Genomic DNA, 27739 nt, shown 5'->3' with positions numbered 1-27739 from the left:
TCTTAGTGATGGTCAAGCTACAAAATGGCAGCTTAAAATGTCTTGAATTAATCAATTTTGTCAATTCAATGTTAATACTGGTATGTCACAAGAACTCATGATTCCTTCATTATGTATGCCTGACAAACGCATGTGGATAAATGAAAAATGGTGGCAATTGTCTAGGCAAGGAAGATGTTAATAATTCAGAAGCAAAAACTGATCCAATCTGACAAATGGATTACTCATGTAAGTTGCCTTACCTCTGTAGCTGAAAATAAAAAAAAGCTTGTTCACTGTTCATATTTGCTTCCTGGTGTTCTTTGAATAATGTGCTGAGATTCTCATTGTTACCTTCCAACGTTAGAGAAACCTCTAATGTCAGATCCTTACCTTTCTTTGATCCATAAATAATATTACAGAAACCTAACCTTTATATTACCCTATTCTTCCCAATACTGCAATAGAAGTGGAAAAAAGTGTGTGTGTGTGTTAATGAAAATAAAATCCCCTCGGAGCAAGGAAAAGAAAGAAGTAAGCTTTATCTCTGAACTCTGCAGGGCACATGGGCCTATTAATATGTAACAGATTTCCTTTGGGATTTATGAAATAAATTCCAAAAAAAGAGAACAGCATGGAGATATGTATTACACATCTGGAAATGGTGCCAGAGCACAAGGCTCCTTACAGATGGCTGCTGAAATTTTAAGATAAAGCAGGATTGGCTCTCTAGTTGCATTCACAACTATGATACATAAATACACAAAAGAAAGCTAACAGGTTATTTATTGTTTGATTTGTTGCTTCACCATGATAGCTCACCTTGTGCACAACTGCAGGAGTACTCGCCAACTATATCCACGCAAGTTGCTCCATTTTTGCAGGGATCAGAAGCACATTCATCAATGTCTGTTGAGCAGTTCTTGTCTGGCAGGAAAGAAAATGAAACATTGGAACTATAAATCATCTTGATCAGGAACAGGCAGCTAATGCTGCTTTGTGGTTCGAGTGGCATTACTGTAATCTAGCTTTACAAGTCCATGAAATGTCTGTCCATTAGGTGAGATACATTCCAAGTCAATGCACTCTCTCATTTTTGCTTTCTGTTCTTTCAAATGTGCTGGAGATCTGTGGAGGCTATTAAACTTGTTAGATACCTTTTAGTGACAGGTAAGAGACAATATGAGAATAAACTGGCTGGAAGCATTAAAATGAACTATAAAATCTTCTTTGGATACAGAGAAAGAAAAAGGTGAGTGAGGACAAGCACAGGTCCACTGCAGACAAATTGGAGAACAAGTACAAATTTGTAAACAAGTACTTTGTGATGATCTTCATGGAAGAAGACAACTAAAATAAAATCGCCAGAAACATCAGTGAAACACGAGTCCATTGAGGATGAGAAACTGGAGGAAATTATTATTTGTTCATAGTACTACAGAAAGTGTTAAGATTCAAAGCTGATAAATCTCAGGAAACCAATAACCTACGATCTGGACATTTAAATGAGGAAGCTCTAGAGATAGTGGATGCATTTGTTTTATCTTCCAAAATTCTAGACTTATGTCTTCTGATTGGTGGGTGGTAAACATGACCCCACTATTTATAAAGGAGCAGGGCAGAAAATAGTGAACAACTTACCTGAGAGATTAGTGTCACTTACAGGAAATGCAAGAATGTTTAATGAAGATTGTAAGAACAGAACACTTACAAAAGAATAATAGGAGTGATCAAAGAGTTAGCACAAACTTAAGAAAGGAAATTCACATTTAATTTATGCTTGTAGTTCTTTGAGGATGTGACTGGAGTCAAGGGAATCCAATGGATGTGGTCTATTTGGATTTTCAGAAGGCTGTTGATGAGATTATTCAACCAGGTTAGAACTCATAGATTTTGGGTGTAATGTATTGGCATGGCATGAAAAAGAAAAGGTTAACAGATGGAAAACAAAGAGTTGGAATAAAGGACTGTTTGTCCTGCGGACATGGGGATTGGTGCTTAGGCCTCAGGATCCAAATCAGCAATCTGGTTGAGGGAACTAAATATCATATTTCCAAGTTTTCAGATGAAAGAAAATGAAGTAGCATTGTCAGGGAGAAGAGGATGTAAGGAGGCTTCAAGGGTAAGCAAGAACATGATAGATGTGACATTGTGTGCAAGAACCTGAGTTCAATCACATCGGTGCACTGTGATAGCTGCAGCAAGGCAGGGGTTAAGGTAACACCCAGACAAGAATAGTTCTGAGATAGTGTGCAGTCAGCCCAGTTAATAGAGGTCTTTGAAAAGCATCCAACTAGTCAATTACTATATAAAAATTGCCATTTCTTTGTTTGAAATTCAGAACAGTTAGATGATGGGTCCATGCTGTTCTCCTAAAGTGTGACTGAGGAATGAGTGCAAGCTTTTAAGAATCCAGTTAATTGGTGATGAAAACACCAACCATTAAGCCAGTATGGTTAGATATTAGGGAAGTTTAGTGTTCAATGAAGTGCTCTTGAGCATGAGCTCTGAAAACTAACATGTCATTAAAATAGTTAACGACAAGGGCAAATGGTATTTTGGCTGTTATTACAAGAGGATTTTATGAATGCAGAAGCAAAGATGGCTTACTGTAAATATATAGGGTGAGGCTGTACCTTGAGTGTAGATTTAATTACCTTAGAAAAGATGAACTTGACATAGAGGACATGTAGCAAATCTCATCAGACTAGTTTCTGGAATGGCAGGTTTGTGAATATGAAGAGGGATTGAGCAGTCTGGTCCTGCACTCTAAAGAGTTTAGGAGAATGAGAAATTATCTCACTGAAACAGAGAATTCTGAAATGGACTTGTAAGGTAACTATATGGATAGCATATTACCTGAAGTGACTGAAATAAGACAAAGTCCAGATAGAACTGAAATGAGAAATTCCTTCGAAACTTCTTTGAAAATTTTTTGGAGTATTTTTACTCTTGTTGAGGTTCAGTCTAGGAGTTAATTGAAAACAGAGAACAATAGATTATTTGATACTGTGGGATACAAGGTAGATGTAGGGAAATGGCACTGAGTAGATGGACAAACATAATCTTGATGAATTACTGAGCAAGTTCATGGGGCTACTGGCTATTCTTTCAACTATGTTTTCTGTTCTTAAGTTAATTGAAGAATTAAACCACTTTGAATTCAAAGGAAGATATTGTCCTCAACGCCCCCATTATCCATTTTAACAGATATCTGTAAATTGATTTTCTCCAGAAGTTGGAAAATAGACAAAAATACACAAAAAAATTGGAACTCTACCTCCATAATACTGCAAAGGATGGCATGAAAAGCACATAACACTAATTAGAAAGAACAATTACTAAAAGTGAAGAGAGAAGCAAACAAGATTTGTTATTCATAGGAATGAAGGTATATGCATAATTTTTAATTTAATAAATTTAAGGGACAAATTCATTTTTAAGTGTGGTCATATGTTGGGCCTTTGTAAGCCAGAGTCAGTCTGTGTAAAGTGTATTTTTAACCTGAATAATTGACTTACAGGATAAGGCCAGGTGGCAGTGAATCATCTTCCAATACCCTTGCAGTCCTTATGGACAAAGAAGTGCGACACGGGAGGAAGTTCCATGTTTTAATACCAGGGAAAATAAAGGTCTGGTGATATATTAAAGTCAGGCTTGTGGGCACAAAGCAATTAACAACAAATCACTCATATTTATATCATTTATCTTTACGCTGCTCAGAGCTGTTTCTGACTCTGTGCATGTATTTATATGTATACCAATGCTTCTACATGTTATGCATTTATTTTACTTTGACGCAGAATCAAAATAAACTAAAATATCCAAATTAAACACATATAAGGGAAAAACATGATGAATTGGGAGTCACCTATGGTTTAGTGGGGGAAATATCAAAGCAAAAGAGAAGGCATGTAATTCTATTATGGACCATGTCTTTGTAATCCCATTGGACAAGGCCACTTTGGGTCTCCTCACACCTGTGGTGACAGGTATAGAATCAAGGAGGCAACTCTGCTGACCTGAGGCAAGATGGACTCTAAAGGTCTAGTCTGATTGGAGGCAGAACACTGAGAAGGTTATGCCCAGAAACACTATAGAAAACTTTAACAATTATTAAAGTCACAAACCTGGCTAAACATTTTTTAAAACTACAGAGGCAATATAATAGTTTTGAAGTGTTACTTATATTCAGGTATATTAAATGTCCATTAAATTTGAAATAGATATTAAAAACATCATAATGTCAAGCAAAAACATTTATTAATAATAAAAATATGAAACCAAAGTTTTAAAACAGAACTTCTCTTCCCCTTACCAATGGAAGTCTCACGATGACACTGAAATCACTGGGGACTAATACTCTATGGTTGGTCTAACCTGGTGGAGGATCCAAGGGACCATTAGAATTAATGATGGGGAACCTCAGCCAGACTGGGTTCTGATGAGACTTGTATACTTGAGCAGCAGATGCATAGAACTGTTGAATTAAATGAGGTTTATCTGGCTAAATACTAAGGTTCCAGTTTGGGATTTACAGCAAAAGCAAAAAAGAAATCCTATCAGCAAACTTTCCAACACACTTCCATGAGTTGCCATAACTTGAACTTAGTTTTACTGGACTCAATCCCTCCAGGTTTAAGTTTTAAAAATAAAGAACTGGACTGCTTAATCTAAGATGCCTTACATCCTGAAGGCTGATGTGGAAATGGACCGGGAGAAATTGGATTTCTTTTTAACAAGAGCCTGCATGTGAATATTTGAACAAGCCGGGGTTAGTTCTGCTGGCTTTAGTTGCACATTAATTTTGTTACACTGAACCAAGGGTATGAGCCATCATGCCTTTGAAGCACTCAGCTGACCAGTCTGAATGTATGTTGTTCAGGATCAACATGTCCACGCTCTATCAGCGGATCACCATATTCAGGAAAGCGATTAAATTAATCGGAGTAACTTGAAATGAGAAGAAATTTTAGTTCAGAATCAGTATGGTTGCAGCTAAGGAACTCAAAAGGCTTGTGTTGCCTATGGACTCCCAAGTACTGCAGGGCCAACATCAAGCAGAAAATTCAATGCAATTTATGTGGGGCAAGGGACGTCAGTTAGCAGGGGTGACTTCAATCAAAAGTAGCAATCATGATGGAGAGGAGTAATTCTTGGAGTGTATGCAGACTGCCTTTAGACACAGCATTCTGAGAAGCCAATTAGCAAACAGGTTATCCTAGATAGGGCATTGTGCAATAAGAAAGGTTTTGGAAACATTCTTGTAAGGTTGGACAAGAATGACCACAATTTGATCATTCACTAATATCAAGTGTGAAGTAGCTTGATCTAAAATTGGAGTCCTAACTCTAAACAAACAAAACTGTGAAGGCTTAACAACTGAGTTGGCTATGATAGGTTGGGGAGCTTCATTAGCAGGCATGATAGTGAATAGACAATAACGAATATTTAGCAAAGAAATACAGAAACTGCAGTAGTTGTACAGTCCATCTGGTGTAAACCACAAAAGGAAACATGATCAATCCATGCCTAACAAAAGAAGCTGAGGATGTAGAGTGTTCAGAGGATTGGAAACAGTTAGCTTGTCCTGATCCAAGCACATTTACACCACGACTAAGGAAGCTCACTAATGCTCCACTTCCTCAGAAGGCTAAAGAAATCTGGAATGTACCCTTCACTACTCAGCACTTTTATCAATGCACCATAGAAAGTGCTCTATCACAGCTTGGTGTGGCAACTGCACTACCTAGGACTTCAAGAAACAGCAGAGAGGTGTGGACACAGCTCAGCATAATCATGGAAACTAGCCTCCTCTCCATGAACTCAATCTGTACTTCTCACTGCCTCACTAAAGCAGTCAGCATAATGAAATACTCTACCTGCCCTTGAAATACTTGCATATTCTTCCTGCAATAAGGCAGAAGATACTAAAAGCCTGAAAACATGTACCACCAGGGTCAAGGACATCTTCTATCCTGCTGTTATATGGTCATTGAATGGTTTTCTAATATGATAAGATGGACTCTTGACCTCACGGTCTACCTCATTATGATCTTGTACCTTATTGTCCAGCAGCACTGCACTTCCTCTGTAACTACTACCTCAATGCACTGTTGTAATGGAATGCAAGACAAGTTTTCCATTGTACCTCAGTAGATGTGACAATAATAAACCAACCTACCAAGGAGATTTGAGTCCAGGATAAAAATGTGTTGCCACATTTGTGCGTAATCGTGTGAGAATGTACTTCGGACTAAATAATGCAGTCTTGAACCTTACCTAAGAAAGAATGTACTTGTCATAGGCAGTATGCCAAAAATGGTTTACCAGACCGATTTCCAGATTTGGGGACCATTGCACTTGGAGAGATTAGCTTATCTAGGACTGAGTTTAGACAATGAGAGGAGATCTAATTGATGCAACACAATTCTTGTTTGCAGGTCCCAAGGATGAGACAGATTTGCGCCAGGGAGAGTTTTTGGGGTTGCTCTCTAAAATATCAGGGGTGACACTGCTCTTCAAATTGGTTTAAATGGTCTAAACTGAGAGGCCAAGCAATCCATGTAAATGTTTTATCCCAAAAAAAAATCAGCAACAGAGTGCACTCAGGAAAGGTATTGGAGTTCGTCTCAGAGGGCTTGTTCAGAGGCTGGACTTGTCCATCTCTCCCCTTCATCAGTAACCAGGAAGCAGATTAAGGACATGGATGTATAAAGTTGTTTTTTTTAAGATTAGTGTTATTTGTCACATGTGCATTGAAACATTCAGTGAAAAGCCCCATTTGTATCAATAACCAACACAGTCTGAGGATTGATTTGTGTCAGCCGGCAGGCATTGCTTTTAAATGTAAGTTTTGCTTCAGTTTAGGAGCTATTTTTGAATACTTTCTTGCAAGATTCCACAATCTAAACAATCCCTCAGTGCATTATCAAGCCCATTAGTGAATTAGCAATACTCAGACAATCTCATCATTTCAGACACATATGTTGAAATGGACTCCTCCTGTTTAATTTTGCTTATGAAACCAAAAGCTTTCTGCAATCAGCAATAGTTTGGGTTTTAAATATTCCAGCATTACCTTAATGACATTAACAAAGCTCATTTTGGTTGGCTTGGTTGAAGCAGTTAAACTTTAAAGCAAACTTTATACCTTTAAATCTAATGCACTCAACAAAATTGGCAATTGCTTCTCTTCAGCTATTCCATTTGCTTTAAAGTACTGCTCATTCTGTTCAATATACAAGATTTAGTTATTTGTTGCATAGCCAGCCATTTCTGCCTTTTTTTAAAAAAACTCAATTGTATCATCCTTTCCAAAGGTCACATGCTGCACTGTGTATTTTTAAACTCAAATGTCTCACTGCATTTATACAGGTAGGTAGTCATCTCAGGAGAATAAGGTTGAGAGGGATAATAAATTAGCCATGGTGGAATGGCAGTGTGCTCTTGATGGGCTGAATCACCTAATTCTTCTCCTATGTTTCATGGTTTTATAGTATCATGGAGAATGTAAGGTACTGAGTTGGAGAAGGTAGAGATAAATAATTAGCCTTAGCAGCTGCAACCAGAATCTGCATTGAATAATTAAATCTTGACTTCTGCCCTAATGCAGATTAGCTGGTGTACCCTCTTAAACTATAATCACATTTAACTGCCTGAAAGGCAAAGACCAGGTTCTGCTTTGGGGGTATTCAGGCTGAGAATTTCTTCTCTGAGCAGAGCAGCAATTATGCAAGTATTAGAATGAAGACTGTAACACTGTGTGTTTGTGCTGTTGACTTTTGGCAGCATCTGGTGTAAATAGGATTACAGAAGATGACTGAAAGTCTCAATAGCCCAGGATTCTATGAATATGCATCATCACCTGAAGTACTGTCAAAGATTTCTTAAGCCACAGTGACTTCTCAAAGTGGACTGATCAATAGTGCAAGCAATTAAAAATAAGAGATGAGAAAAATGAACCAAAATGCACAAGATCCCATCTGGCAAGGTCCTAAAAGAAACTATAAGAATAGCAAGCTGGAGGGGAAAATCATAAAGTTAGATAGAAATTGTAGAGAGATCTTTAGGGAAAGGATCTGACCTGTGAGAGAATCTGCAATAGAAATAACAGAAAAAAAACAATGGATAAATGGAGCAAAAGGGAAAAACAAAACATAGTGAGATAAAGTCCATACCGTGAAGTAAGCGAAGATAGAGCATAGCAAATTTTTTTTAAATCCTTTTACGTGAAAGTGATAGATGGCAAGAGTGATATTGGTGGGACTAGTGATTCACTGCAGGAAAGGACAATATGCTGACAAATTTATCTGACAAAGGATGCTGCAAAGCTTGATGTTGTTGTATGTTGAAAGCTTCTGCGAAGTGTTCTGAGAAGGTTGCTATAGAAATACAAATATTTTGTTCATAACAGATAGATTTTAATCTAGAGCAGTTATGCAAAATGGGTAACAGTGAAGTGGATACGCTTTTACAGAGCTTTGCAGTTAACTGAAGCAAACTGGGCAATGTAATCAGAGACATAATTTTCAAAATTCATACTTTATTATCTAAGTGCGTACTTGTCATCATATACTAATTTGAGAGTCATTTTCTTGTGGGCATTCACAGTACATATAAAGAAACACAATAGAATCAATGAAAAACTACAGACAAAGGATGACAAACAAGCAATGTGCAAAAGAAGACAAACTGGGCAAATATGAAATAACAATACTATTATTATTAATAATAGCATTAATAACAATAATAATAAGTAAATAAACAAGTAAATAGATAAATAAATAATGAGAACATCGGTTGTAGATTCCTTGAAAGTGAGTCTATAGGTTGTGGAATCAGGTCAGTGTTGAGGTGAGTGAAGTCTATCACTCAAGTTTAATTTTCCCCCATTTAGTGAAAAATAAAAGCTACAGGGCAGTATTTTTAGTAATCTCACGGGAGAGTTCCAGAAAGTCAAGTTTTACAATTGTCAGCAAGCTTCATGGTTAAATTACAGTTTTAAAATCATTACACCATACTACAAACATCTATCGCTTTACTCAACTATTTGATTTATTTCTGTGTTAGTGGAAGTACACCATGCCATCCACACACGGTGACATTTGCCCATTATGATTAATGACCATTATGTAATCACTGACAATTTGTATCTTGCTATCAGAATATTTTGGCTGGAATTTATTACTTTAGAAACTTGAATCTAAATGTTTTAAACTTTTCATAGTAAACATTGAAAGCCCTGAATATTTAAGCTCAACAGGCAGCATTATCCTAGTTCAGACAAAGGGTCTCGGCCCAAATCGTCGACAGTGCTTCTCCTTATAGATGCTGCCTGGCCTGCTGTGTTCTACCAGCATTTTGTGTGTGTTGTTTGAATTTCCAGCATCTGCAGATTTCCTCGTGTTTGCATAATCCCAGTCACTCCTTTCCTTGCAAACACACCCAAATGCATATGTGAGATAATTGTGGAAGAAATCAGACATCTGCTACATCAAAACTGTTTCAAAGGCGAAGGAAGGAATGAAGTTTGTTAACAAAATAGGAGAGGGTTGCACTGCAGAATTTAGAAACAGCCTTTGGGAAAGCAACCTGGGAATTCTAATGCTGAGCATTATACTTGAATATTTTAGACAGAGAAGAAATATTTTCAGTTATGGTGGGAGCCAAAAACAGTGAAATAGAATATTAATAGTAAATTTGAAAGGGAGATGAAGAGAAACTTGTTCACTGGGCTCTGATTTAATTAACAGTTTGTCTGATGGGTTTGCAGCTTTTAAGAGGGCAAACCCTTGCAAGCTGAGTGGCCTCGATGAAGTACCTGGTGGGGATCTGACAACTTGGCTGCATCACCATCTGGTATGGTGGGGAGGGCAACTGCACAGAATTGAAATAAGCTTTAGAGCTGTAAACTCAGTCAGCTCCATCATGGGCACTAGCCTCCCTTGTATCCAGGACAACTTGAAAGAGTGATGCCTCAAAAAAGGTGGCATCCATCATAAAGGACCCCTAGCACCCAGGTCATGCCTTGTTCTCATGGCTACCATCAGAAAGGATGTACAGAAGCCTGAAGACACATACAAACGTTGTACTTAGCAATTCAGGAACAGCTTCTTCTCCTCTGCCATCCAGTTTCTGAATGGATGTTGAACCCATGAACACTTCCGCACTACTGTTTATTTCTGTTTTTGCAATATATATATAATGTAAGTCATGTTTCTTCTATTATTAGGCATTGCATTGTACTGCTGCTGCAAAGACAACAAATTTCATGACATACAGTGCCAATAAAAAGTGTTCAACACCCCCCCCCCCCCCCCGCTTGGAAGTTTTCATGTTTTATTGTTTTACAACATTGAATCACAGTGGATTTAATTTCTATTTTTTGACAATGATCAATAGAAAAAGACTTTTTTGTGTCAAAGTGAAAACAGGTCTCTACAAAGTGATCTAAATTAATTACAAATTCAAAACACAAAATAATTGATTGCATAAGTATTCACTCCCTTTAATATGACACATCAATTCAGCACTGATGCAGCCAGTTGGTTTTAAAAGTCACATAATTAGTTAAATGGAGATCTGTTTTTGGAGTCTTGTGTGCAGTCAAAGTGTTTCAAATGATTTTAGTAAAAACACACCTGGATCTGGAAAACACACCATAGAGAAAAAAAAACTCCAAGCAACTCAGTGAAAAGGTTATTGAGAAACATGTTAGAAAATGGAAACAAGAAAATTTCCAAGTTGCTGAATATCCCTTGGTGTACCGTTAAGTCAATCATCAAAAAATGGAAAGCATAATACATCGCTGTAAATCTGCTTAGAACAAGCCATCTTCAAAAACTGAATGACTGTGCAAGAAAGGGAGGCCACCAAGAGACCTATGATAACTCTGGAGGAATTACAAGCCTCAATGGCTGTGATAGGAGAGACTGTGCACACAACAACTGTTGCCAGTGTGCTTCACCAGTCACAGCTTTATGGGAAAGTCGCAAAGAGAAAGCCACTGTTAAGATAAAATTCACATGAAATCTCGGCTAGAGATATCCAGAAGGCATGAGGGAGAGTCTGAAGTCAGCTGGAAGTAGGTTCTATGGTCTAATGAAACCAAGATTGAGCTTTCTGGACATCAGACAAAATGCTATGGTTGGTGTAAGCCAAACACCGCACATCATCAAAAACACACCATCCCTACCATGAAGCATGGTGGTGGCTGCATCATGTCGTGAGGATGCTTCACTGCAGTAGTCCCTGGAAGGTTTGTGCGGGTAGAGGGTAAAATGAATACAGCAAAAATACAGGGAAATCCTGTAGGATTACTTGATTCAATCTGCAAGAGGACTGTGACTTGGGAGAAGAATTATTTTCCAGCAAGACAATGGCCCTAAGCTTAAAACCAAAGCCATCTCTAAGGCTGAAGTACACAGGTGTTTCCAATGAGTGGATGGTCACAAGGTTGTGGAACCGGATGGCATCCCCAGAGCAAGTACTCAGTGTGTGCGGCGCAACTGGCAGGTGTGTTTACAGACATTTTTAATCTCTCCCTCTCCCAACGTAGAGTGCCCTCCTGCTTCAAAACATTCACGGTTGTTCCTGTACCTAAAAAGACCAAGGTAACATGTCTGAAAGACTGGCATCCTGTCACACTCACCTCAATAATAAGCAAATGCTTTGAGAGGCTGGTGAAGGACTAGATCTGCAGTATGCTACCACCCACACTGGACCCCATACAATTTGCCTACTGACAAAACTGATTGACTGATGATGCAATAGCCACAGCTCTACACTCTGACCTCACACATCTGGAGAAGAAGGATGCTTATTTGTGAACACTGTTCTTGGACTACAGATCAGTATTCAACACCATAATTCCCTTTAGGCTCAACTTTGGCCTCCACCCTGCCTTGTGTAGCTGGATCCTGGATTTCCTCTCACATTGCTGGCAGGTGCCCCTCTGACCCTCAATGTAGGTGCCCCTCACGGCTGTGTCCTAAGCCCCCTTCCTTTACTCTCTGTATACCCATGACACCCACAGCTCCAATCTGCTAATTAAATTTGCTGAGGATACTACATTGATTGGCCTAATCTCAAATAATAATGAGGCAGCCTACAGAGAAGAAATCATCACCCTGACACAGTGGTATCAAGAAAACAAACTCTCTCTCAATGTCACAAAAACAAAGGAGCTGGTTGTGGACTACAGGAAGAATGGAGTTAGGCTAACTCCTATTAACATCAATGGATCTGGGGTTGAGAGGGTGACAGTTTTAATTTCCTCAACATTCACATCACTGAGGATCTCACGTGGTCTGCACATACCAGCTGTGTGGTGAAAAAGGCACAACAGCACCTCTTTCACCTCAGACAGTTGAAGAAGTTTGGTATAGGCCCCGAAATCCTAAGCACTTTCTATAGGGCACAATTGAGAGCATCCTGGCTGACTACATCACTGCCTGGCATGGGAACTGTATGTCCCTCAATTGCAGGACTCTGCAGAGAATGGTGTGGAGGGCCCAGTGCATCTGTAGATGTGAACTTCCCACTCTTCAAGACATTTACAATGGCAGGTGTGTAAAAAGGGCCCGAAGGATCAATGGGGACCCGAGTCCCCCAAACACAAACTGTTCCAGCTGCTACCATCCAGGAAACAGTACTGCAGCATAAAAGCCAGGACCATCAGACTCCAGGACAGCTTCTTCCACCAGGCCATCAGACTGATTAATTCATGCTGATACAACTGTATTTCTATGTTATATTTATTCTCCTATTGTGCATACTATTTATTATAAATTACTATAAATTCCATATTGCACATTTAAACAGATGTAACATAGATTTTTACTCCTCATGTATATGAAGGATGTAAGTAATAAAGACAATTCAATTCATGGGACTTGCTTAAAAACACTAAAGTTAGTGTCCTGGAGTGGCCAAGTCAGAGTCTACACCTCAATCCAATTGAGAACTTGTGGCAGGCCTTGAAAAGGGCTGCTCACTCCCAATCCTCATGCAATCTGACAGTGCTTCAGCAGTTTTGTAAAGAAGAATGTTTTGTAAATGAAGAATGAAGAAGTTGCAGTGTCCAGATGTTCAAAGCTGATAGAAACGTATCCACACAGACTCAAGGCTGGAATCGCTGCCAACGGTGCATCTACTAAATACTGACTTGATGGGGGTGAATATTTATGCCATCAATTATTTTGCTTTTTATATTTGTAATTAATTTCGATCACTTTGTCGAACTCTGCTTTCACTTTGATATGAAAGAGTCTTTTTCTGTTGATCAGTGTCAAAAAACCCTAATTAACTCCAGTGAGATTCAATGTTGTAAAACACAAAGCATGAAAACTTCCAAAGGGTGTGAATACATTTTACAGGCACTGTATGCCAGTGATATTAAACCTGATTCTGACCTAATTGGACTCAGGTGATAGAGTTATCAGCTGCTTTGTACCTTATTTGGGCTCTTTCCATTGATTCTCATTTTCCAGAAAGCATTTTGCATCATCATTCTGGGGTAATTTTATCCAAAGCTTTGAGCAATAAGTTACACACCTGTAGCAAAGTTTGTCTTCATTTGTACATTAGCTGTTTGCCAGTCTTTGTGTGTAGTTTTTTTTTTAACTGATTCAATGTATTTCTTTCTTCTATAGTGAATTTTGCAAGAAAATGACTGTCAGAGTAGTATATGGTGACCTATGTACTGTACTTTGATAATACATTTATTCTGAACTTTGCTCACCAATACATCAATGAGTGAAAAGCTTTGCATTCCTCACATCTCCACCCTTGTATATTCTAAATGTGGTTGGGTGTGTGCAATGGTGCGTGCTCCATTTAGTACAATGTTGGTGTTGTTGATATAATGCTAACATAATTAATAAACATTTGCTCAATCTAAATTGATAAATCTACAATAAGGGAGTCAGCTAACTATACGCATCAGGCATTTTTTATAATCATCTTGAAAGGTGCAATAAACTGTTGATGCTGAAGGCAGCGTCTATGAAAGAAAAGAGCGAGCTTATGTTTCTAGTTGATGACTTTCAGGACTTGGCCATCAGTTCTGATAAATGATCATTGATCTGAAATGTTAACTCTGCTTGGCTTTCCACATGCAGCCTTGTCTACTGAGCTCTTCCAGCCACTTTTTTAAAAAAATTCTCTACTTGATTGACATGCTTGGCTTCCTTCTGGAAAAGACCATTGGTCAAGAGAATAGTCAGGTAATATCTGAGGTCAGAACTCCAAAAGGTAGAGGATTTGTGGGTATTCTGTGGTTTGGAAATTGAGTTGCCTACAAATAGAGGCAGGATTGGAAGTGGGGAGTTGTTTTGAGGAGATAGAGATTGCTAGGAGGGGGAGATCAGGAAGGGAGGTGTGGAAGGAGAGCTGGGGATTAGTCAGAGATCAAGGAACACTGTGTAACACCATGGTGAAGGTTTTTTTGCAAATGTTGTAGGGTATTTCATGTAATGGTCTTTCTGTAGAAGCTGTGTTTGGGTTACTGTTAAAGATGAGGGATGCTTGGGAATGTGGGTCATCCAATCAGGAGAGTGGAACAAGAAGAAGGTTCGAGAGAAGGCAGGGTGAGCAGTTTTTTTTTTGACTGTGGGTGGAGCTTTGTACTTTTTTGGTGGGAGATGAAGAGAGAAGGCACTGGAGAGAACCCGTTGTAAGATTTGATCTGGTGGGAAAACGTAATTCGATGAAGCCAAGGTGCAGAGGTCCACCGGGAATCAGTGAATATGGCTTTTGGAAGATTTGAGCTCCAACATGTGCACATTTGAGTGTTTAATTGTAATGGGCCCTTTTTGTATTTTTTCTTTCTTTCTTACCTTTACTAACCGTTTAGTTAAGATAACGTTCATAAATATACTGCTTTATAATTGTATGCAAAGTGTGATCTGTTATTTCACACTGAGGGCTATTGCAGGGACAATAAATCACACTGTATTCACACAAACTGAAGTTTGGGTGGGCAAGATATCCCGATCTCACGGATTTGTTGGGACTAAAGTCATATACACCCAAGACGTATGAAGCCAGAGGAAGGTGAATTTTCTGGGTCTAGCCGGTGGCTGTTAGTGAGGGGCTAACGAGCCATTTCTAGAGATGCCCGGTAAAAAAGGGGTTTTAATTGTATAGTTTTTCACAGCATTTCTCAGAAAGTGTTTTTTCAGTATATAGGCTTCAGAGACTGAAGGGATTTGTATATTACTCCTTTAAAGTTTATTCTGTTAATAATCAAAGTTAATAATGTCTATACTCCTGGTGAAGGGTCTCAGCCTGGAACACTGACTGTACTCTTCAATAGATGCTGTCTGGCCTGCTGAGTTCCTCCAGCATTTTGTGTGTTTGTTGTAAATTTAGATCCTTGCAGGCTAGATTTTAACTAAAGCATGTAGTTAACACATCTATCCCCCTCTCATTTGTAACTATAATTGTGACATTTTCAATGGAGGTTAATTAATTTGATGACTAGATTAGAAGTGTTGGGGTGTATGCAAAGTGAAACAGAGAATCTGCAATATCAATGTGCAGCAGTCTCAGACTGCAGGCCTTCCTGAGTGACGGGACTATGGTGATTAGTGAAGCTACTGAATTGATGATCAGCATATATGTGGTGAGCAGAAGAAGCTTTTTCTATGCTATATCACTGTCTTTGTTGATGTTTACATTTAATTTTATCAAGCAAGTTGATGGGGTGTGGAGGGAGAAACATCCATGCCTCTTGTCCACTCACAGTCCAGTTACTCTGGCCACAAACAAGAGAAAAATCTGCAGATGCTGGAAATCCAAGCAACACACACAAAATGCTGGAGGAACTCAGCAGGCCAGGCAGTATCTATGGAAAAGGGTACATCTTGGCCCAAAATATTGCATGTTTACTCTCTTCCACGGTTGCTGCCTGGCCTCCTGAGTTCCTCCAGCATTTTATGTGTGTCAGTTAGCCTGGTCACTGGATTGGGACAAAATCATAGATAAATAGAGGCATATTCCCTCTGTGAAGGGATTCAGAAAACAGACCATCTATTGAGATTAAATTAGCTGCCTTAGGTGCATCTTCATGATTCAAGTTTTGAGTTTGTTCATTGTTATTCTTAATCCAAAGAGCAGGCGTTTGTTTTAGTACTATTAGCATTGAAATTTTCCATCCAACAGGACAAGCTCCCTGGCCATTTCTAAGAGTCTCACCTGTAAAGCCCAAAGGACAAATACAAATATAGTCTGATACCAAATCCACACAGGTCGAGTGGTTCTCACAGAATCCTTTGTTGCAATCATCAATGTTCATCTCACAGTACAGACCCACGAATCCTAAGTAGAAGATGATGTTTCATTAGAAAATGGAAAGAAATCAGAAGCAATATGTTTACTGCTTATTAATGTATGGCTTTAAAGAAAACTTAATAAAAAGAGGATAGGACACCAGTAAATCATTGAGCCCAATATGATTTATTAATCTGATTGAGCAAGGTAGTTTTAAACTGAAGGAGGGTCCAATATAAAGTGTTAAGATGAAGACATTACCAAGGTGATTGAAGTGTAATCAAGTCAGTTATAGCTCTGTAGAAGTGTTATGCTTCTGAGTCAGAAGGTTTAAATTACCCTTCAGTTCAAACAATTTAAGCAGACTACTATGAAGTATTGAGTGTGTCCCACATACTTCCCAAAATGTAAGAACAAGAAAGCAATTTCAATAGTTCCATTTAATATCAGAGAATATAGAGAATATACAACATCCAACAATCTGGACACCATCCAATGACTCAAATCCATGTTCATGTCAAATCCTCACAACCCTTGGTGACCAACTATCTACTGAACTCATTCTTAAATATGTAACACAGGAAGAACTCAGCAGGTCAGGCAGCATCTATGAAAGGAAATGGACAATTGACATGAAAGGTCTTGACCTCAATTACAGACTGTCTATTGATGCTGGCTGACCCTATGAGTTTCTGTAGCATTTTGTTTATTGGTTCAGATTTTAGCATCTGCCGTTTCATGTTTTCTTTCTTGAATATATTCAACTGCTGAATAACCATGGATAGAGAAATACAAAGATTTACAACTGTCTAATTTCCCCTCAACTCAGACCCAATTGGCCAACCTCTTGCCCTAGATAGCATACATACATTTTTAATTTGCCCAGCCAGAGGGGGAAAAATGCTTCTTGACATTTTCCTTGTCAATTCCTCTCAGAGTTTTAGATATTTTAATGAACTCTTTTATCAAACTTCTGTCAGTACTGACTAATTCTACTCATAGCTCTTCACAGGACAACTCAGGAATTAATCTATTAATTTCACACTGGATCCTGGTATGCTGAGATCAAAACCACACATTATGTCTGAGTGCTGATCCCTCTAAATTACAGTTGAATCCCTATAGTGTTTGCTGCAGTTCCTTTGCAATAAATATTATCATGTCTGGACTTCTGAATTGTTTGCCATACCTACACTATATTATCAGAATTTCATAAGATCATAAAATGTAGGAGTAAAATTCAGCCATTCGGCTCATTAATTGTGCTCCACCATTCCATCATGACTAATTTATTATCCCTCTCAACCCCATTCTCCTGCCTTCTCTTTGTGACCTTTGACACCCTTGCAAATCAACCTCTTCACAGCTATCGGCAGTGATGAATTCCATTGTTTCACCACCCTCTGGTTAAATAAATTCCTCCTCATCTCTGATCTAAAGCTACGTACTTCTATTCTGAGGTTGTACCTCTGGTTCTGGACTCCCCCCACTACTAGAAACATCAATTCCATATCTACTCTATCTAGGAATTTCAATATTTGATATGTTTCAATAGGATCCCCTCCCCCCATTTTTCTGAACTCCAATGAGTACAAGCCCAGAGCTTGTATGAGCTTCTGATATATTAACACTTTCATTCTGGGGATCCGTCTCATGAACCTTCTAAAGAATTTCACTGTACTCCATGTTGAGTCTGACCAATGCCCTATAAAACCTGAGCATTACATCTGTCATTTTATATTTAACACCACTCGATATAAATGTTCACTCAAATGTCTCAGTAGGCCAACATCCAAAAGGCATCTTACATTATGTTCTTGCTATCAGATGAGAAAAAAATTCAGTTTCCTCCTTTGGGTCTGTTAATTCTGGCTGATCCATTTCATCTGTCTAAATCCTTTCAACTTAAGATATATTTTGAGATTAGCTTTATTTATCACATTCATGTTGAAACATCAAAACATACAGTGAAGTGCACCATTTGCATCAATTAAATCAGCAAGGATTGCGATGGGTTAGCCCACAAGTGTCGCAACACTTCCAGCACCAACACTACAAATCATTATGCCAAACCTGTACTTCTTTGGAATGTAGGAGGAAACCAGAGCACCAACAGGAAACCCACGTGGTCATCGGGAAAACTTACAAACCCATTAGAGACAGTGGTGGGAATCAAACTCATTGGAGACAGTGGCCCAGGTACTGCAAAGCATTGTGCTAACTGCTACACTAGCGTGCTGCTCTTGTGTGTTGTGACAGTAATCATTCAATGATATTCGGTAACATCCAAAATCTTCTTATACTTGGTATATATCCCTGCAATAAAGTCATTAATATAAATTGCAAATTCTTAACAATCAGGACAATTCCTTGTGGCAGATGTGTGAAATATTCATAGGGGTAAACATCACCAACAGCTTGCCCTGTCCCAACCACGTAGTTGCCATGCTGAGGAAGCACTCCAGCACCTCTACTTCCTCAGAAGGCTAAGAAAGTTCAACATATTCAGAATCTTACCAATATCGTGCTTCGGGACAGGAGCTGTCATGTCTTTCAAAGTTCACTTTCTAAACCCAGTAGCTGTCACTTGGAACCAAATGGAAGCTAGTCTTCAGTTCATAAATTGTAACTGGCAAGTAGTAATCAGCTTGAAGGTAGAAGCACTGATTTGCAAACAAGCTCTGTACATAGCATGCACTCTGTCTGCAGAAAACAGATGCTAACTTATTGCTGCACAAGAATTGCAAAATAATCCCCATTTAGGAGTAATCATGTCTATTTATATCCGATAGGATATAAAGTCTTCATCTGAGTTTAGAACATCATGGTCAACAAACCCAATACCATCATAGAGTTTACAGATGCACCAAAGACAGCATGCACTCAGATGGATCTAAGCTTGCTATGGCAACTGCTCTGCCCAATGTCACAAGAAACTGCAAACAATTTTAGAGATAACTCAGTCCATCATGGAAATCAGTCTCCTTTCCATTGGGTCTGTCTACGCATATCACTATCTTAAGAAACCAGCCAAAATAAACAAAGGCCCCCCCTCCCATCCCAGTTGTTTTTTATTTCTTCTCCCTACTTCCAATGGAAAGAAGATAGAAAAGCCTGACAACTCGTACTACTGGGCTCAAGAATAGCTCTCCTGAACTCCTGAGCTCTCAGTTAACTACATTATGTCCCTTTCACCTTATTTGTTAACCAGTCCTGTACTTCCACTGTAAATTAATTGCAACACCATATTTGACGCTAAATAGTGACTCCTTTGCTTGCATCTTCAGAAACAGCTATATTACTATCTTTGATATCTCCTTTTCTTCCTTCTCAAGGTTCTTTTGAAGACCTTGACCTGAAGTTACACTCTGACTTTGATTCTTTGCAGGAATATCCACTCTCAGGGCTGGTTTTTTGATATCCCAAGGACACAGCCTGGAAGACTAGCACACCTCCATGGTGCCAGGTTTTCGTGGCTCTGGAGGTGTGCTGATTTTTGGCAGGTGTCCCTGACTGAAGTGTCGCAGGAGAACATGGAACATTGGGAGCAGCAGATTAGCTGCCAGGGGTCTGTGTCAAGAGAGCTGCACCTTGGGCCTACTCTCTGGGCGCAGAGCTCAGAAAAAGCGGCGCAACAGACCTTTAACATCATAAATCAGAGAGTTGTTTGTTATGTTTCCCCTCTCACTGTGAAATGAGGACATCTCTTTTTCCCTTTTTAGGGAGAGAAAGAGCCTGTGGTATGTCAAAATACTGGGTGAACGAGTAGTCTTTGGGGTACTGCAAATCTGTGTCTTTATTGATGCTTGCTGCATGCTTCACTGCTCAGTGGAGGGAGCTGATGCTTGTTTGCTGGTGGGGGTGGGGGGGTGGTGTCTTTGCTTTGCAGCTGCTTGTGCATGGGAAGGGGCCGCTGGGGAGGCTTTGGGGGGGGGTCTAACATTTAACTGTCATTCATTCTTTGAGGTATTCTGTTTTTGTGGATGTTTGTGAAGAAAAAAGTACTACAGGATATATATTGTATACATTTCTCTGATATTAAATGTACCTATTGAATATTCTGCATTCTATTATTGTCTTTCCATTTTTGCTACCTTAATGTATTTATGCTTAGGAATGATCTTTTTCAAAGTTCAAAGTTAACTTGTTATCAAAGTGCATGTATGTCACCATATACATTTATGTCAGGGCATCAAAGGATATGGCGAGAAGGCAAGTGTGTAGGATTGAGTAGGATCTGGCATCAGCCATGATGAAATGGCATAACATACTTGATGGGTAAGTGCCCTAATTCTGCTATAACGTCTTATGATCTTATGGGTTTATACAACCCTGAGCTACATTTTCTTGTGGGCATAATCAATAAATCCAGTAACCATAATAGCACCAACAGTGTGGAAAACCAATGTGCAAAAGACAACAAACTGTGAAAATGCAAAATGTAAATAAGTAATAAATGAATAAGTATGCAATAAATATTGGGAATATGAGATGAAGAGTCTTTGAAAGTGAGGGGGAACAGTATAGTGATGTGCAATTGAAGTTATCCCGTCTGGTACAGAGCCAGATGGTTGAGGGGTAATAAGTGTTCTTGAACCTGGTGGTGTGAGTCCTGACACTCCTGTACCTTCTTTCTGTTGGCAGCACTGAGAAGTTAGCATGACATGAGTGGGGGATCCCTGATGATAGATGCTGCTTTCCTGCGACAACTCTCTGTGTAGATGTGCTCAATGGTGGGAAAGGCTTTACCTATGGTGGGCAGGGAAGATATCCACTACTGTTTGATATGCTGGGTCTGGGACAGTTCCTAAGAAATAATAACACAAAAGAATTAAAAATTGCTGACACTCTTCACCTTGATCCCAATGAGGGCTGGCTCATGGACCTCTAGTTTCTTCCTCCTAAAGTCAATATTCATCCCCTTGGCACCACTCAGCCAGATTTTCAGTCTCCTTCCTATATGTTGATTCATCACCTCCTTTGATTTGGCCTATGACAATGATGTCAACAGCAAACATAAATATGGCACTGAAGCTGTGTGTAGCCTCACAGTCATTAGTGTAAAGTGAGTAGAACTAGGGGCTAAGCACACAGCCTTGTAATGCATTTGTGCTGATGGAGATTGTGAGGAGATGTTGTTGCCAATTCAAACTAACTGGGGTCTGCAAGTGAGGAAATAAAAGAGCCAATTGCAGAAGGAGTATTGAGGCCAAGGTCTTTAAGCTTAATGATTAGTTCTGAGGGGATGATAGTATTGAATGTCGAGCTGTAGTCAATGAACAGCATCCTGATGTGTGCATCTTTGCTGTCCAGAATTTACAGTGTTGTGTGAAGAGCCAATGAGATGGCATCTGCTATAGATTTGTTGTGCTGGTAGGAAATTTGGGGGGGGGGGGGGATCAAAATTGCCTCTTATCTCCAACCTCTCAAAGCACTTCACCACTGTGGAAGTAGGTGCTAATGGACAATAGAGGCAGGCTACCATGTTCTTCCGAGGCACCAGTATAATTGAAGCCTTGTTTGAAGCAGGTGGGTACCTCAGATTACTGAAACAAGAGGTTAAAGATCTCAGTGAACACTCCAGCTCGCTGATCAGCACAGGTCTTTAGTACTTAGCCACATACTCCATCTGAGTTGGATATTTTCAGTGAGTTCATCCTCCTGAAGGATACTTTCATGTTGGTCTCAAGACTGAGATCACAGGATGACCGGGGGCTGTGAGAGTTTCTAAAGGTTCCCCCATGTTTAACAGTCAAAACAAATATAGAAGGCATTGAGCTCATCTGGAAGCAAAGCCCTTTTGTCACCTATGTTACTCGACTTCACTTTGTAAGAGGTGATAGCATTCAAGCCCTGCCACAGCTATCAAGCATCCTTCATTAATTTCTTTAGTGCAGAATCTGTACGGATTGCCCACCAATTATTCTCCTGTCTTTTGACCAATCTTCTATACATACATCTCCAAAAGTTGCCTTAATAATAGATTTTGTTATGTGTCTTTTGAAAATTCAGTTTACTGTATTACAATTCATGTGCATTAGCCCAACTAAACACTCTGTCCAAAAATCCCAGTAAACATATCAGATATTATTTCCATTTCTTACAAGTGCCTGTGATTCTGATTTGATATTAAATTGTGGCCAGACTGCCATCTCAGATAGTTAGAAAAGATTCCTACCATTATTTTGAAGAGCAAGGGAATGGTACAAGGTATTCAGAGCTAATATTTATCCATCAACTACCATTATTCATGTAGGTGACCTGGAGAGTTTATGGAACTGTGCTCTGTGATTTGGCAGCCCCATCTCCTGCAGCATAATAGTGTGTTGCCACTAGAAACTGAACTGCTTTGAAGCATGACAAGCTGAGATATTAATGAGAGCAGCCAGTTATTTCATTCCAAGAGTTTCAGTATATAGATAATTTTGGTCGTATATTTTGGCAATGCAATTATTATACCACAATATTGGTGATTATTATTGACCCATGGAATTAAGGAAATATAGCAGATATTAATTAAAACAAGAACTAGTCTTCAGTTCATAATGTAATTTGCAAGCAGTAATCAGTTTGAAGTTAAAAATAAGCTTTGCAAACAGAGCTGGACACAGCAGGGACTGCTCAGAGATATGGCTTGCAAAGTAAGGTCACTTTGAGATGTTCGAATTTGCATCAGCCAAATGTAAAACAATTGGTCTGCATCAAACCAGGCAACATGGGCTAACTAATTTTATTTACTCATACACAGCATTGAAAAACAGGCCCTTCCAGCCCTTCCACTCATCAACCCACCTACTTAATGCTAGCCCAATCACAGGATAATTTATTTTTATTTTTTTAAAAAAAAATTATTAGTTTTTCAAAACATTTTACAAAATTAAAAACCCCAAATCCCAATGAGGAGCATTAATACAGAGCAAGGTTAAGCATACAATATCAAAATGCTACAGAGGAAGAGAATTTAACAAAAAAGCACCTAAATTAAAGACAAGTGAGCTTAGTGTCCTCCCCAAACCCCACAACACAAGAAAAAAAAACAACAATTCCAGACCAACCACCACACAATATAGAGAGTATAAGTCCGGACAGTCAAACTCCCAGACTGTGAATACGCTTAGCAACAGAGGATAATAATGCCTACTACCAGAAAAGAAAGGGAGCTGAAAGCAAGGGACCGAAAAGAAAAAAAAAATCCTAGTCAAGAGGAAGGTTATGAAAGTACTCGATAAAAGGTCCCCAGATCTTATGGAACTTTAAATCCGAATTGAGAACTGAATAATGAACGAATATGAGTTTCTTGGAGGAAAGCAATGTCAGCTTTGAGTTGTTTAATATGTGAGAATACCTTCCTCCTTTTAACAGGGTGGTTCAGTCCCTTTACATTCCAGCTCACAAATTTAAGTGCACTAGCCATTATCAATTACTAATGCATAAAAGGCAGCAGGCATATAAAAAATCAAGCGGTACGATAGCAGTCTGGGAGCAGAGATGTAAACATAGATTCGTAAGGTCAAAATATAAACATGTCCTAACCAATAAAGAAATGTTGGAACTGGAAAATCCATCCCACCCACACAACCCAAAACTAGACGGCTACCAAAACAAGTAGCTAGCTCTACCAAAGAAATTAACCCAAATACAACTTCCAGATCTGTGTCATTGACAGCAGTTCCGTATAAATGCTATAACAAACAGTAACTAGTTTATGCACTAGGAAACATAACTACAGATTAGAACACCTTCTGCCGAGATATACAACTTAATACAGAGAAAATCGGAAGAAAACCAAAACTAATCTACCCGCGAAATATTATAGAAGGATAAAGTAAGAGAAAGGGAAAAAAAAGGTAAGAAGGAAAAAGAAAAAAAAGAGGAAGGGGAAAATTGTAAATTCAAGACGAGTATTTATCAACCGTTTACCGAGAAGGGAGAAAAAAACATTCAGAGAATGGAAAAAAAAGGGGGTGAAGAAAAGAAAAAGATAAAATAAATAAGTATTTAAAACAGAGGAAAAATAAATCAGCAGTTGAACTGTGAACCGACAAACAGGGAGGCCTTCACTAAAGACCTCAAACCTCCAAAACAAGTTAGATTTAGTTGTAGAACTCTGTAGGTAAAGTTATACAGAGGTGAAAATAGATTACACACACACCAAATCCCGGGAGAGATTGTCAACAGCCTTTAGAGTTTCAGTGAATAATGTCTGAGTGATTCAAGTGAATTCCGAGTCATAAGAAAGTAATTTTACTACGAGTACTTATCCACCATTTTAGGAGGTCCGATCAGATTCCGAAGATGACTGGATAGCCGGAAGACTTGCCACAAACGCTTCGGCTTCCCTCGCTGATTTGAACCACTTGAATTCCCCGGTATTAAACTTAATTCTTAGGTCAGCAAGATTATGAAAGGAAGGTTTGAAACCACGATCAAAAAGCACTTTCATTACGCCTTTATACTCAGCGCGCATCTTTAAAGTCTGGGGTGCAAAATCTTCCACAAAGCGAATGGTTGTATCCTGGAAAGAAAAAGAGCCTCTGCGACGTGCCTCCACAATCAGACTGTGTTTTACCTGGTATTGATGAAAACACAAGATTACTGGTCGCGGACGGGTGCCCAGAATTCCGGGGGGTACATTAACTCTGTGTGCCCGATCGAGCTCGGGCGGGTTTGGAAGCAGATCCTTCCCGAATATCTCACAGAGAAACTCGGCAAAAAACTTCACGGTTGACCCCTTCTCAGTTGCCTCTGGTAATCCCAGAATTCTGATGTTGCAGCGTCTGCTGCGATTTTCGAGGTCCACCCTTTTGGAAAGAAGTTTATTAGATTTTTCCTCTAAGCTGGAACAGAGAGTCTCCAAGTATCAAACCCGACTTTCTAAAGCTTCAGAAGTCGAATCGATGCGAGATAAGTGTTCAGCATGTTTGTCCACTTTATCGTTGATCCGATCCAGTTTGTCTTCTAACTGTTTGAAAGCGGTTTTAATTTCCTTTAAGATTTCGTCTCGGAGATTTGCAAGCGCCTCCATCGTCACGCCCGATGAAGTCGTAGTTTCTTTTCTTCCGGATTTAGAACTCTTGCTAGGCATTGTAGGTTAGATATATTCACAGGCAAGTAAGAGATACCGAAATAATTCCTAACTAAGCTTTATAAAATGGAGACATTTAGTGCAAAGGTAGCGACAGTAACGGAACAAAAGTTCGGAGCAGCTAAGCAATCGCCATCTTACCGGAAGTCAGCACAGGATAATTTAAATGAGCAATTAACCTACTAACAGGTACGTCTTTGGAATGTGGGAGGAAACCACAGCTCCTAGAGGAAACCCAAATGTTCATAGGGAGGATGTACAAACTCCTTATAGATGGCACAGGACTTGAACTCTGAACCCCAATGTCCTGAGCTGTGATAACCGTACCGTGGTGACTGAGCTCTTAGGAAGGAGGAGTCCACCATTGAGGACCCCCCGCACCCAGGGCCTGCCCTTTTCTCACTGTTCCCATCAGGAAGGAGGTACGGAAGTCTGAAGGCACACACTCAGCGATTCAGGAACATCTTCTTCCCCTCTGTTACTCAAGGTAACTCAGGGATTTTTTTCTCTACGGTTTTCTTTATGGCAGCAGTACAAATTTTATGACATACGCTGCTGATATTAAATCTGATTCTGACTTTAAAGGTATAAATATGTGACGTTCTTTGTGGTTGAGAGACTCTACCAAGAGTGTCTCCAGGGGAATGCCTGCTTGTCATGATGTATAAAGACCTTTATATAACCAGCTTCATTGTCTTTCCAGTGACTCAGATCACAGACATAACATGCAGCACCCTTCCTCTCTCCAAACCACTCTCTGAACAGTGTCAATTTTTTGAACAAACCCTTGTTCTGGTTCCTCAGCTGGTGAAAGAGATGCACTTAATCTAGTGCTCACCTGACCAAAGCAAACTGCTGGAATCTCTATTTTAATGGCCCCATGCATATGGCCAAGCCATGAACTGTCATTTTGCTTGAGAATCTGCATTTTCCTTCAAGTGATAATGCATCTTCAATTAAGTATTTTTATAATTGAACCTTTCATTATTATTTCTGACATCTTATGATCTCATTAATGTCTTCAGTTGAATGGCTACCCCATCAAATAACTATCATCAGACTGTCATAGAGTTCAACAATGGTAAGCACTTGACTAATGCTAACTCATTTACAGTGCCACTGTGAAGCACATCTTCATCATTTTTCAGACTCAACATGGAGCCAATTTCCTAGAATTCACACTATAATGAATCTCTCAAATTATCTGGAGCTCGTTAATAATGAATACCAAATCTTATTGTAATTCAAGGGTTCCTTAAAGAACCACATGGAAAGCAGGGATGCAGCAGAAATCATAAAAGAGCTGTTAATATACAGTAATTCATATCATACATATCCATCTAGTATTAGTTGCTAAGACAGTCTTCAGATTTATAAAGAATGATTGCTTCTGCTGATGGCTCTGGGAAGATATGAGGTTTCAAATTAGGGAGAGGGTAGATGGGCTGAAGGATGTTTGAGTAGATTTCTTAGCTTTTGATTGAAAATCACACATTCATCTAATTTTATGAGGAAACAAATTCATGTGGTGTTGAAAATATCCAAAGTATCTATCTATCTATCTATCTATGATCTGGTACTGCAATCTGAATGTGTTGCAATATAAGAAGCTGCAGAGTACTGGACTCTGCCCAATACATCACGACACATCCCTCCCCACCTTTGGTAGTATCTACAGAATGTACTGCCTAAAGAAGATAATCAAAGATCCTCACCATCCAAGTCATGCCATCTTCTCACAGCTACCATGGGCTGAAAGTACAAAAGCCTGAAGTCCCACAGCATGAGGTTCTAGAACAGCAAGTTCCCTTCATCCACTTGGTTCTTGGAACAAACTGCATGACACTAATCTCTACCTCAGTATAGTAACCCTGTGACCACTTTATACTGAAATAGAATTATTAAAATTCAAATTGTGTTTTTTCTTGTAAAAAAATTGCATAATTTATGTTTAAATTATGATTTTTGTGAAGGCTGCTTAATTGATGCTACATGCCTGTGATGCTGCTGCAAGAAAGTTTCTTATTGCACCTGTAAATACATACATGCAGCAGCACTTGGCATTATGACAATAAATCCAACTTTAATTATATGGTAATTCACAAAGAACCATATATCAAAGCCTATAACTCACTCAGTATGGTGTCCATTAGGGCTGCTGTGTTTAGAGGCATTGAGTCATAGATTTTTACATTGCAGAAATGGGCCCCTTGAACCAACAAGGGATGGAGGTAGAAGAAAAAAATTACAGGCCAGTTAGCCTAAATTCAGTGGTTGTAAGGATGTTGGAGCCGATTATTAAGAATGAGGTTTCGGGATACTTGGAGGCACATGATAAAATAGTCCAAAGTCAGCATAGTATTTTTTCCGGGGGAAATATTGCCTCACAAGTCTGTTGGA

General features: G+C 39.1%; 1 protein-coding gene across 1 annotated transcript in view; it reads right to left on the bottom strand.

The window, feature by feature from the left end:
• Window positions 1–27739, bottom strand: part of eys (eyes shut homolog) — a 1854977-nt gene that overhangs the window by 1064828 nt on the left and 762410 nt on the right. The window contains exons 11-12 of the mRNA XM_073056513.1: window positions 16180–16302; window positions 802–906 (exon numbers count right to left, since the gene is read on the bottom strand). Coding sequence (XP_072912614.1) covers window positions 802–906; window positions 16180–16302 — 228 coding nt within the window. The remainder of the gene's footprint in view (window positions 1–801; window positions 907–16179; window positions 16303–27739) is intronic.

This window comes from Hemitrygon akajei, chromosome 9, assembly GCF_048418815.1.
Source record: "Hemitrygon akajei chromosome 9, sHemAka1.3, whole genome shotgun sequence".
NCBI classification, from domain to species: Eukaryota; Metazoa; Chordata; class Chondrichthyes; order Myliobatiformes; family Dasyatidae; genus Hemitrygon; species Hemitrygon akajei.
The sequence above is the reverse complement of the archived record's forward strand: the minus strand, read 5'-3'. Positions and strand labels throughout refer to the sequence as shown.